General features: G+C 40.5%; 1 protein-coding gene across 1 annotated transcript in view; it reads left to right on the top strand.

The window, feature by feature from the left end:
* The window catches only part of LCP2 (lymphocyte cytosolic protein 2), a 42333-nt gene that overhangs the window by 11058 nt on the left and 17230 nt on the right, over positions 1-14045 (top strand). The window contains exons 3-6 of the mRNA XM_048490547.1: positions 524-570; positions 9866-9931; positions 11984-12015; positions 13235-13272. Coding sequence (XP_048346504.1) covers positions 524-570; positions 9866-9931; positions 11984-12015; positions 13235-13272 — 183 coding nt within the window. The remainder of the gene's footprint in view (positions 1-523; positions 571-9865; positions 9932-11983; positions 12016-13234; positions 13273-14045) is intronic.

The raw sequence follows: 14045 nt of genomic DNA on the forward strand, positions 1-14045 counted from the left end.
GTAGAAGGAGGCCGCGGGGGGGCTGGGGGGGGGGCTATGATGGAGGGGCAGAAAACATAGAGTTCGCCCTGGGTGCAGTTTGACCCAACTACGCCTCTGGGGTGAATGGTGTATGATGAGGGGAGGTGACTTGAGGTTCAAGCAAGGGCATGATACCTTTTGTAAAATCAACTCATACCAGAGGCAGAGCGAGGGGAAACTGCACCCGGAGCACGTGCACACCCTGCGGCACTGCCCACCCCCACCCTGCGCCGAAACACCCTCCCCCCATGCCCCCACCATGTCCCTGCCACGGTCCAGCCATGCCCTCGCTGCTGCTCCACCTGGGGCATCGCCCCCCCCAGTCCCATTGGTGCTACACCACTGACTCAAACAGAACAGTTGCTTTTTAGAGGAAGTCTGAATGCCAACTCATACATGAAACCTTTGTACTTCTAGTTTTGTTTTACCAATGACCATGTGATGAATCACAAAATTTTGCAGTGACTCCGTTTTAATATGCTGTGTATGTTTTGTGTTTCAGAACATGTCTGAAAATGATATTCAGAAGTTTCCAAAGCTAAGAATGCCGTAAGTAAAATGGATGATACAAGCATATTTGAATTCAGAGTCAAGCATTTTGTTCATTGTTTGAATACAATATTAACCTCATCAGATTTTGTCAGTTCAGTTCACTGTTTTCAGCAACAACCGCATTTTCTGCTGTAATTACCTGTTACTCACATCATTAGAATATTCAGGGATTTTATCCCTTTCCTTCTCTCTCCAAATTTCCAGGTAGGAGAATGCACCTCATTTTACAAACTGTTCACATTATGACTTGCAAACTGAAGGGAATGAGGTGTATGGCAACCTCAGAAAGTAGCCAGCATAGTCAGTGCTGGTGATTAAGAGACCCAAGACAGACAGGCAATATTGTAAGATGGAGGCAGAGGTTTTGCTAGCATTTCTAGAAGAAACAGGCAGTCTTGGCCAGTGATACAATGAGGCAAGGTAAGGTGGTAGACTCAGGTGGCAGGTTTTTGGGGTGGCCACTTCTACAACTGCCTCACCCTTATCCCAATTGTCTGCCACCCAGGATCCAGAGCAGCTAATATTCCTTCCCTCCTGATTCCCTTGGCATACTCAAAGACTCTGCAGGTAGTCACGCATGACCACCTGCCATATAGGAACCAGGCCATGAAAAGCAGTGATAATTACAGAACAAATATGTTTCTAGTTACGTTCTCTTTATTAGAAAATATAGGCAGAAAAATACAGAATGCAGTTGCTGGTTAGTATTCTCCAAGTATTGTGATTCCCATTTTTATTGTTAGGCGGGGAAAATGGGTCAATCATAACTGGTGAAAAGGACATGAGCAGAACCAATGAAAGTTCAAGCCTCCCTAATCCCACTTAGAGATGTAAAAGCCTGGGGGTGGGCATAGGAAAAAAATCAGGAAAAACAGGGTCCCCTCTTTTTCCCTGGTGACAACAGAAAAAGTGGGAAATTTGGGGAAGCTAGGCATAACTTCTACGAAATATTTGCTGTTTTAGAGTGAGTTAAATGTTTCTTAGGATGAGGCTTGTGACACCCAAAATATATAGTATGAATAAAACGGAAAACTTTTTTCAGTTTTTCCAATGAAAATATTGAGAAATTTGGGGGAATGCTAAAAAAAAAACCTCCAATGATTTTTTGTTCCCCTTTTAGAATAAGTGAAATGAAAGACAATATAGTATGAAGATCCAAGCTTTTTCTTCCTATTCTACTTTGAAGTGCAATAAGGATAGCGGATAATTCTGGGTTAGTCAGAAATGAACTCTAAGTCTGGGTTTTCATTTTCCCAGCAAAACTATTACTCATTTTCATTTTCCAAGCAAAGCTATTACTCGTGTGAATGCGAGATTATGTGGGCTGATTTATTTTGATGGTAGGATATGTGTGGGCTTTAGGTATGTGGTAAATGTCAGCTCTCACCTAACACAAATTGATATCAAGGCCAGACTTCCACGCCAACGAAAGCAGGATTGAGTGGGTGCCACTAGGCATTTCACACTTGTTTCTATTATTCACCTCCCTTGTTGGTGGTTTCAGTAGCCTCACTTATAACATTTAATCAGCCTTTGCTTGCCATTATGATGTTAGTCAGACATTATTTTTAGAAGGGATTTCTTTCACTGTGGTGAGAAAGGAGTGATTATTTTTCCAGGGTCCCTCCAAGGCTCTTCCAGCTGAAAATAAAAACCTATCTCTCTGCTAACTTTCAAGCAGCATCGCAAAACTTTCTTTTTTATCAGACATTCAGAGATTGCATGTGGCTGTTGCTGATCTTGTTAATAGTAATTTTTTATTGTTCATAACTTGGTTGACCTTTTAGATTGTTTTAACCATTTATTCTGCTTGTGCATCCTAAACAGTTGGATGGGTGGTAAATAAATTTTACCATAAATAATTGGTTAAAGGTTCGAACATCTGATGACGAACCCTTAGCCAATCACTGTGCAGGATGCACATCCACCCAAGCCCTGTGCACCTGCACTCCCATTGGCCCATGTCCCGCCTGACCCTTCCCAAACATGCCTGCTCCATGGACCTGGAAAACTCCTCCCACCTCCCCCCACCCCAAACATCCAAATTCCACCAACCCACCCACCCTCCCTCACCTTCCAACCTTCCCTCCACCCCAAACTTCACCTTCTATCCCTCCCCCATCCCAATACTAACCTGTCATCTCTCCCCCACCCTAATACTCAGCTACCAACCCTTCCCCAAACCCTAGCCATACCTCCTGACCCTCCTCCACTCCAAGCCTTACCTTTCAACCCTCCTCCACACCAAGCCTCACTTTGCCACGTTTCTTCACTAGAACTCTCACCTTTCCAACCACCCCCCTCCAGCCAAAGTCACTCCATTCCCTCCTACCCTAATCTATCACCCCAAGCCTCACCAGCATCCAAAGTGTCACAGCCCACCCTGATAGTAGGAAACTGAAAGAAACATCAGTATTGCAAACAGGTTCCTGGAACTGTGCAAGACTTGGCTGTCTGTAGTAAATAATGAGATAGTAAATAATGAGCTGTACTAAAATGCTTTTAAAAGAAATGGATTAGTTAATTTGATGTGTAACCTGTACTCTGGCAAGAGGGGATTTTTAGGACAGAATCTGGAGAAATAAAATGGTTTCCAGTTGGGAAAGATGCATTTTATTTCCCTGTCCATTTAATCTGTATGCAGAACATATCACAAGGAAAAGTGGATTAGATTTAGATGAAGGTGGGATGAAAATTGTTGGAAGAAGCATTTACAGTTTGAGATATGCAGATGATACCACATTACTTGCAGAAAATAATGAAAACTTGAAATGACTACTGATGAAGGTTAAAGCAGGAAGTACCAAAGCAGGATTACAGCTGAATATCAAGAAGAAAAATAATTACTGTATTGTCAAAGGCTTTCACGGCCAGAATCACTGGGGTGCTGTGTGGTTTCTGGGCTGTATGGCCGTGTTCTAGCAGCATTCTCTCCTGACTTTTCACCTGCATCTGTGGCTGGCATCTTCAGAGGATCTGATAGTAGGAAAGCAAGCAAAGGGTGCAATTAGCAAGCTAGATTTACATGTGTTGAGTGGGATCCACCCATTAGCATGTGAGTAACAGTGAAGATAGCAAGGTCAATAGGTGAGAGCATCTGAATAGAAGTAGCCTGGCCTTTGTTCCTTGTGATTGTTTACTGTCTATAGCTCCACACAAACACAGGATGACTATAACAAAATATAACAAACACTTTTATCTGGTCATATGGGAGAGAGGAGACAGGAGTATGAATAAGATCTGATCATATTAGAGGGAGGAGACAGGAGTATGAATAATATTTTCCACAAGTTTTGCTACAAAGCCTGATCTTTTATCAATTGCAACAGTCTTGTAACTATGCTGTGCGGTTTTACACTTCCTTCCTTACCTAGCTGCAGACGCATAAGCTGTGTTCTTAAAATAGTTTCAAAAATAAATGCAGAGGGGCTGCTATTTCTTTTAATGTGCTTCACAGATGAATCCTTTGGAGTTGTTTGCGACAATTCATCTCCATATAAACAGCAGTCAGGGTAGTGAATGTTGTGTGATATGTGATAGCACTGATCAGTTGATAAGTGAAAGGAGAAGGGGAGGACATTAAATCTGGCACAGATGGTCTCAGTGATTCATGTGCACATAGTACTCTTTTGTACACATCGACCCTAACCCAGCTAGGGCACATGCCTTCAGCTTTTAAGAATAAATACTGAAATTATTGGGGAAAAACATTTTTCCACAATTGGAGGATATCACATAATCAAACATTACATATTTTTGTTAAAGCAGCGGCATAATGATGAATGGTCTTGGTCGTGGAACCTGGAGTGACAGGAGGTTTTTAAAAAATCCCCTGAGAATTCTATACTTGGCGATTGAGAGTATTAGAAACTGATAGTTGAAAACTGACAGTTGAAGCTGACAATTGAGGCTGGCAGCTGGAATGAGAGGAACAGTTGTGTAGGATCAAGAAGGATCTCCTGTGGAAGAGAAGTTATTTGAACTCCTAAATGAAGAGGATGATCCCTAACCAGTTTAATCTATGTGTCAGCCCAATCATATTGAAGGGGCTGAACTGGCTCTTGGTACTGGTGAGGGGCTGTGCTGGCACATTTGCCCATTCCACCAGCATAAATGGCATAAGTTCCTTTAGCTTCGTGGAGGGTTTTCAGGCAGTTTGGGATTCTGAGTTTTGTTCTGCCTTCTCATGCCACCTGGAAACCCTCTTTTGACTGCCACAACCATCTTGTGTGGGGCAGAAAAAAACAACAAAAGATAGTCCAAATGTCTCAGGAGTGACAGTAGTGCTTGGTGAGGAAAAATGCATAAGTAAAAAGATCCATTATACAATGTTAGACAAGGGGAACTTAGGTACAAATCTCTACCCAGCCCTCAGTGGGTGGTTAGGGGCTAGTCAGTATCTCTCATCCTCATCTCATTCTTTTAAGACAGCACTATGTGTGCTGCCCCAATTAGAAAGAATAAAATGTAATAAATATATGAGACCAAGACTGTTTTAATCGAACACCACAAAAATTATTTTAGCACATTGTTATTGGAAGGCTGAAGACAGCAATATCCCAGATGTATGTCAGATTCCAGATGTATGTCAAGTTCCAACAGATTGCAGGAAACAGAGTCCAGATAGAGGACACTGAGAGAACGCAGTAGAGGCACAAGCAAAGCAGACTTTCCTAGAAGCAATCAAGGAAGAATCAGTGCCTACAAGCTCTTCAAGTAGTTTCAGTCTCCAATTGTTTCTAGCAATGCAAGTATTCCCTATTAGTCAGACTTCCTGGGAGGAGTTAGAGTCCTAAATTTTCAATACTGTTAAACCCTTTTTTTGAACTGTTGCTCATTTGTCTATGGGTCTTACATTCTGTTCTGGCTAAGCGCAAGGCATCTGTTATTAGTTCACTGGGGAACAGAACAGTATTATTTTTACAGGAGAAAAAAGAAGGGGCTTTCCTTAAACGATGTCGGTAAAAGTAGATCATGTACTTTTACATTAACTCAGGATTGGTGCTATCACATACTCCATGTAATCAGGGTTTTTTCAAGATAGAACTTCCTCAGATTGTCTGATAAGAGCAAGAGTATGAAAATGACTCATGAAATGAGCAACAAATGTCTTTTTTTTTTACTTCTTATGCAAAATAGGAGCAAAAGTAACAGGAAGCCCAATACAGAGGGCATGGTGGCCATGGGTTGGTCCTACTTTTGCACTGCCATGCTGTTTACCTCCAAAAGTGTTTCAGGCAGCAAAGGAAGGTGCAAAAACCCTCCTGAAAAAAATCCCATGCAAAAAAAAGCACTTATGCCACAGTGAGGGGGAGCATTCCTGTTCACCCCCAGTTACACCTGTGTCCTCTGTTATGCAAGGCAGAAGCCTCTCCTGTGTCAGGCACTGTGGAGATGTGTGGCACCCACCTGCTGCCCTGTTTGTCCTCCCTGCAGGTGTAGGTGCCACTGCCACTTACACCAGAGGGATGGGCAAACGCTTCAGCACAAGCCCATGCTGCTTCTAGGAAATGCTTCACCACCACCACCACCACCACCACCCCTGTCTGGATCGGACTATTAGAGTATACAAGCTTTTAGATTTAATTAAAAACTGCATACGACATTGCCTCATCCTAAACTTTACTATTCCAAAACATATTAAACACTGACCAGTTTTCCAAAATGATTAGGAACCAGTGACGTAGGTATAGATTGGGGGGGTTCGGGTGAGGCCACACCCCCACCCACCCCTGGGGGCATGACCACACCTCCCCAAGCCCCGCCCCTGGCCTCAGTGCCTATAAAAGCAGCTCTCTGAGGCCAGGGACGACAGACTCCCCTGCCCGGCCCACCCTGCCCTGCCGGGGGCATCCTCTTTGGGAGTTCATAACTTTGGACCCCCTGAACCAACCTTCACCAAACCTGGGTAGTGTCAGCAGGAGACTATCCTGATGATACCACCTAGGTTTGGTAAAGTTTGGTTCAGGGGGTCCAAAGCTATGGACTCCCAAAGAGGGTGCCCCATCCCCCATTGAGAGCTAATAAGAGATGGGGGCTACAACTTTGAGGGTCCATAACTTTGGACCCCCTTAACCAAACTTCACCAAACCTGAGAGGCATCATCAGGAGAGTTTTCTAAAGATACCCTGAAATTTTGGTGGTGCTAGCCTAAAAACTGCGCCCCTTGCAGGCCACAAACCGAAAAAACACTTTAAAATACAAAAAACCCGCAAATGAGGGGCGGAGCTTCGGACATGCAATGGAGGGGATTGAACCCGAACCCCCCTTACCTACGTCCTTGTTAGGAACTTTACTTAATACTTCCCTTGACTTTACATAGTAGGTTAATTTTGTCGTTTGCATGATTTTCTATATCTTATGATACTACTTCATGATAGACAAGGTTGAATATGGGATTTTTTTTTCAAATTAAAGCTTTTTTTCCTCCAGTTGCACTACATGGTTGCTTCTATGTTAATCACTAAAAGCATGTTTAAGTCACCTCAAGGAAGTGACTATCTGCCATTTGCCCTGACACTAAGGATTAAATTATCTATTTAAGAAATTAAATGTAGATGTGCTTGTTGATTATGATTACAGAAGTGGATGAACAAAGTAGAGATTGCTTAAATTCGGATAAAGCCTCTCAATAATGCACTAAGCAGATCACTGTGAAGTGAGTCCACTTTTATTTATTTATTTATTTATTTATTTCTTAAATTTATATACCGCCCGATCCCCGAAGGGCTCCGGTACTTGCAATTATCTCATAAGTATCAATGGATGCTTGTCAAATATAACACTTTTTACTGTTCTAATAATCATGGTTCAGTTCTGAATGTGTGATAGCAACAAACCAATTAATATCTCAGTTTAATCAATATAGACAGCATAACGCCAGAACTATTCCTTCTGAACGACAGTTTCAAGTGCTAATAAAAGATAGTATAAAATGGAAGGAAGGAAGGAAGGAAGGAAGGAAGGAAGGAAGGAAGGAAGGAAGGAAGGAAGGAAGGCAGGCAGGCAGGCAGGCAGGCAGGCAGGCAGGCAGGCAGGCAGGGGCAGTTTGGTCTCAGTCAGATCCAATGGTTCCACACTTTTTCAGCATATTGTCTCAGATGGATTTCAAACACAGACCTCCAGGATTTCCTGCGCTATGCCAGTTAATTCCCAGGCTATACGTTTTTGTGCACTTTATGCAGCAGAGATTAATCAAGATGTCTCTTTAGTTTTTAATTTAAGAAATCTCCTAAGAAATTACAATAACCAAAATTGAGATGCTAATAGACCAGGTGAACTTAGGGAAAGCCCTGGGGATTGATTTGTTCAGTCCAGAATTGCTTAAAACAAACATCAAATGGTAAGTGATGGTTCTGGCTGAACTGCTCACATTTATCAGTAAGACAGAACAGATATCTGGTGATTGGAATCTGGCCATTATGCCAACTCCTCCAACAGTGGGTCAGATTCCAGGGCTGCAGCACCCTTTAATGTTTTCTTAGACTAACTTTGGTTAAATCTCAGTTATGGAGAGGAGCATATCTAGCTCACACTCTTGCTCTACAAAATGCTACACGATAGAATTTCCCAGGACAGAGTATGGGCTAAATTAAAGGCATCTTCATTGGACTGCAGATTGCTCATACTTATCAACACACAAATAATTCCTGATAGTCAGAAAAAATCAATGGGTTATCTGTCTCAGAAGGTCCCTGTTAGAACAGGTGTTTGGGCTCCTTTGTTATTTGATGCCTGTATTAATTCAATGGCTCAAGTTTTCACTAGCCTGAACTTTCACCCTCCTAGATTAGCAAATAGGCTCTGTTCTACTATTCATGGATGACACATGTATATTGTCTCACTGTGAACTAGGTCTTAGAAGAGCCCCCCAAGTTCTCACAGTGTATAGCAAGGAAGAGCAGTTCACAATAAATTTTCAAAACAGCAAAATCCTTGGTTGTGGTGGGTTTTCTGGGTTTTGTGGCTGTGGTCTGGCAGAGCTTGTTCCTAACATTTCGCTTGCATCTGTGACTGGCATCTTTTATTTATTTTTATTTATTAATTAGATTTTTATACCGCCCTATCCCCGAGGGGCTCCGGGCGGTGTACAACAATAAACATAGTAAAATGGCAAAATCTTTAAAAGCTGCGATAAAACAGTAAAAGCTAAATCTTATAAATACAATACAATAAAATACAATAAAAATACAATAATAAATATAATACAGAGGTGTATCACAGAGGAAAGTCTGTTACAAAATGAAATTATTTCACCGGGCATTTTTTTTTGGGGGGGGGGGTTTAGCCATTGAATTGCTATCCCCTATATTCCAACTGGTGAGCGAACTGTTTATAATCTGATGCTGCTATGCCACCTTCATGATACAAACTGGATTACCATCTTGCCATCTATTTTTGTACTGCATTTATTAGTTTATTAATTTTAACTGGTTTTAGGTTTGTAATTGGGTTTTGTATTATTGAATTTTTATATGTTGTACACTGCCCAGAGCCCTTCGGGGATGGGCGGTATAAGAAACTAAATAAACAAATAAACAAATAAATAATGCTAATTGGAAATGACTGAAACAGTTACCATGTGTCATTGTATTGTATTGTCCTTTGTACAGGGACATTCCATTTCTGTACATAACTCCAATTTTATCAATTTTTAAAGATTATTTTAATGAAACCAGATTTAAGGTTGCCAAATTTTGTGCCTTAGCATGTTCAACAAGGGAGTAGCTGCTTGTCTTTTTATTAAGTATATCTGTACTATTGAGTTGCCATTCTTAGATTAGAATTGAGATCAGCCTATGTGTCCAAAATTTTATTGTATGAAGATGTGTTCATGATTCTTGTCTCTGCATCAGTGTTCCCTGATCTATGATAGAACCAAATAAAGACATTGATTAAAACAAAGTTTTGGGATTTAAAATTATCCTAATCTTTATCACTGTGAAGCTGAACAGAAAGGTTTGTTTGTTGGTGATGGAATTGAGAAAAAGTAATAAAAAACAATGAAGGTTTTGTCTCACTCCCATCCTGGAATGGAACGAATACTCAAGATCAGAAACCTGAGTTTGGCATCAAAACAATTAAGAAAAAATAGCCAAAATTAAGCACAAAATTAAGCACATTGATTCTTCCAGGAGGGAAAGTAGGTGCTTAATTCTCTCCCATTGTAATTAGCGCAACATAAAAATGGCTGCATGGTAGCCAAGATTTGTTCTTTCTTCAAAGTTCTTTCTTCAAAGAATCAGCTTAGTTTATTAATATAGTGTTTGTCTATTTCTAATTTTTATTTTAGAATTCTAAGTAGACTAAGTATGGATATAAACCGAAATGAAGAACGAAGAAGTATTTTTCAAAAACGGTAGGAAAATGTAGTATTTTGTTGTTGCTACAGAAGAAAGATAATTCTTGTAAATAATGAGATAATTCAGATGACTGAGTTCTGTTTAGGGGGGCATCATAGCATTTCATTTCAAAGAGAGCAATCCTAACTAGGTCTACTCAGATGTATCTCCTATTTTATTCGGTGGGGCTTACTTTCAAGAAAATATTCTTAGGATTGCACTGTAAATCATGCTCAAAGAATTACTATGACAGTGGTGGCGAACCTATGGCACTCCAGATGTTCATGGACTACAATTCCCATCAGCCTCTGCCAGCATGGCCAGTTGACCATGCTGTCAGGGGCTGATGGGAATTGTAGTCCATGGACATCTGGAGTGCCATAGGTTCGCCACCATGGTACTATAAAATCTCACAATTAAAGCATTCAGTAATAGCTGTCCATGTAAGTAAAGTGCTTATGTACATATTTTCCCATACTTTGCTGTTTAACATGGAAACTGTTGATATTTACATATCAACTTACAATTATCACTTTTTTGCCATCAAGTCACAGCTGACTTATGGTGACTTCATAGTGTTTTCAAGGCAAGAGGTGTGATCGGAGGTGGTTTGTCATTGCCTGCCTCCCTGTCACGACCCTGGTATTCCTTGGAGATCTCCCATCCAAATACTAGTCAGGGTCAAGGCTGAGAGTGTGTGAGTGACCCAAGGTCACCCAACAAGTTTCCATGGTGTGAGTGGTGATTTGAACCTTGATTTCTCAGGGCCGCATATGTGTGTTAAATGACATTGGGAAAAAGATAGCCCTGCAGCACCCTGCACAAAAGTGGGGCTAGGACATTCCAGGACGTTCCCCTCCAAATGTCACCTGCTGTCCCTGGTCCTGGAGAAACAAGGCCAGCCATTTTAAGGCTGTACCCCAAATTCTAGCATCAGCAAATGGGTGGGTCAAAAGTTCATAATCAACCATGTCAGATGTTGCAGAAAGATCTAATAACACCCAGCAGCACTGACCCTGCTCAGTCTAGCTGCTCATCTGTGATGGCAACCAGCACAGTCTCCATCCCATAGCCAGGATGGAAGCTGGACTGGAAGGGATCCAAAACTGATGCATCCTCCAGAACTGAACTGAAGTTAATGAATTCATTTCATTAGCGCCATATGTTTGTTTCATTTACTTCGGTGGGGACAAACTGGTTTAACTTCAGTGAGAAGGATGAAACTGTTGGAATCTTTGAAAAGCAACAAGACCTCTACAGCGTTTTCCAAACTTTTGGATATTTTATGGGGAACAGTCTATTTTGCACACTTTTGTAAAATGGGAATTGGCATCATATCCTTTTTGCTCAATACCACAGGAATGGTATATTTGCAGCCAAAATATGTTATGTGGTACCAGTAACTGACAGGACTAATAGTATTGTGCCTTAGACATCCTACAATACATTTCTGTTCATTTTTACTCAGAAGCTGGTATCTGCATAGTCAGTGGTCCTTGCAACCAAATAAGTGTATAAGATTACATCCCTCATTTTAGTGGTTTGAAATAATTTAATTCATATATATGTTATTGAATAAATGGATCCCAGATCCGGGTGAATAAAATACCATTTTTGAAGCACCTATATTGCATAGCTCTGCTCAGTAATCTGTCTTCATGGGCTGTCAGATGAATTTTGTTTCATTTGTAACTGTTATATCACTTCCCCAGAATCTCAAAGCAGCATAAAACCACAAAATATCATTAAATGAGGCAAAGATTAAGTGACTGGTTAATAGGGTTCAGCAAGCAATTCAATTGCAGTTCTGGGGCTGTTAATTCTTCATCAAAATTCACTCAGTTTTGTTGTTTTGGGGGTTCAGCACCCAGAAATGTTTGTTTATCTCAATATTGCAAATGCAATGTTTTTATTCAGTTTAATATAGTGAGTTGGATGTTAAAGTGCATATTTATTTGGATACATGATGGAAAACTTTAATTTGGTATGGTGATACCTTAGATATTTTTAGTTATGGTTAATGTGTGAAAATATTAATTGCTCTTATTTTCTCCCCAATGTTACTGTAGTACATACACACAGAAGGTTCCTCAAAATACAGGTAAAAGGACTCTCTTTTTATGAATGCATTTGTGACCAGATATTTTGGCCAAGTTCAACTTTTGTTTAGAGAAATATTATCAACAGCAATGACTTTTTAAAACAATGTGGGCTGAAAAGGAAGAAAACGATTCATAGCCTGACAGTATTTGTTTCCAAGACAGAGCCTAAAATGTATCAGTAGAAAAAAATGTGGTCCACAGTGATGTAGCTATGCATTAATGCTAATCTTGTTTTCACTTTTGCTGACAATTTTTGGGAAATATTTGCATGCAAAAAAAAACTGCTCAAGGAGGGATAGAGCCTTTGCAGAACTTCTGCCTCGCCATGCTTGTCTGCCTAAATTTTGCATGGCCAGTTCTTATGTCTGGTATTTGTTTTTTAACACTAAACATAATATGATTCATCAGTAAATATATTATCATAGTTACATACATAACATTTGTAGAAGAGCTACATCCATCAGTCTTTTATTTAGATTATCAAGTAGGGGAAATTTCAGAGAGTCCACTGTATTCAATTTATTTAAAAGGCACATGATATGCTACTTAAAAACATACACAAAAAACCCACCATAAGATAACCAGTTCACAAAGTTTGTAGTATCCGCATTTCTAAAGCATACATGTATTCAATAATCAACCAGCATTAGTTTATGCCCTCTAACCCAGGCATGAAAAGCAAAATCCTACTGTTTACATAGAATCCACATCTTTCATAACAGAAAGAAGTCTAGTCTGTATTTTTTTAATCTGAAATTCACATATTTGTATGTCTAGAAATCTTCTTATATTGTGAATCCAATAAAATGTTGACCTCTTGTAATGGACTGTCTACTAGTATTTAATGCTGCTGAATCTGTTTTCTCAACTAGTTTCTAATGCCTCTGCTTTGGACAGGAATGAGTCTGAACATGAGTCCAGCAGTTGAAACCTAAAATATTTGTGAATTGCTACTGTGAATTAAACAACAGACCTTTCATATGACCTCAGATTCCCTCAGACCCAATGCTTTACAGTAGATCCTAATCAAATATTCAACTATGAACTACTGACTGATTAAATTAACAAGTAATATACATTCACATGTGAAATATGAGCCCTAGCTGACCCACTGTGCGCACTACAATTTTCTTTATAGGACATTAGCAGCTAACAGTGGGAACTAGATACATTTGAAATGCATAGCTATTAAGAAACTTTAATGTTGCTTTTTTACAGGGCTTGGACAAGAAGAAGGTGATAGTTGGTCTTCTTTTGTAAGTATATTTTAAAAACATAGATATACAATCAGATACATATCTTGGGGGGCGATGGGTCTCATAACCCAGACACCACTAGCCTTGGTTGTATGGGGGGGAGCACATTTGGACATCCCCTCTCTCCCTCCCCATCTTGCTCTCCTGCTGACTTGTTTACCGACCACTTTGCTCTCTCGCCTGCTGCCTCGCTGTCCTGCCTGACTCTCTCTCCTACTGCCTCACTCTCTCATCCGCTGCCTCTCTCTTCCACCACCTTGCTCACCTGCTGCCTTGCTCTCTTGCCTGCTTGCTCACTCTTCTGCCTGCCTGCTGCTTTGGATAAGAAGGGATACAATTTTTCCAGTCTACAGTAGGCTGAAGCTATCTAGGGACCCAGGAAAATACAGTTATCCAGAGCCTCTGAATACTTAATAAGGATGTTTTGTACTTTTGTTGCAGGACTCACTGGGGTGAAGTCCTCACTGGGGTACAGTCCTCACTGGGGTGAAGTCCCCACTGGGGATTCAAGTGGGGTAAAATACTTCAAAAATACTGTGGTTAAATTGCTGAGGATACTGCTGATATTTTTTTGAAGGATCCAAATTTCAAAACAAAGGAAAAATAAATTATGTTCCTATATTTTAGGGAAGAACTCCTAATAGCTGAACTTTCCTTACTTTTTGGTAGTTTTGACTTGGCTGGCCAAAAGGCCGTAATAATAAATATCTTGGTAGTTTTGACTAACAAGCCCCAGTGATTGCAGTAGGGCTTAAGCACAAGGAAACTGGATG

Source organism: Sphaerodactylus townsendi, linkage group LG03 (genome assembly GCF_021028975.2).
Source record: "Sphaerodactylus townsendi isolate TG3544 linkage group LG03, MPM_Stown_v2.3, whole genome shotgun sequence".
NCBI classification, from domain to species: Eukaryota; Metazoa; Chordata; class Lepidosauria; order Squamata; family Sphaerodactylidae; genus Sphaerodactylus; species Sphaerodactylus townsendi.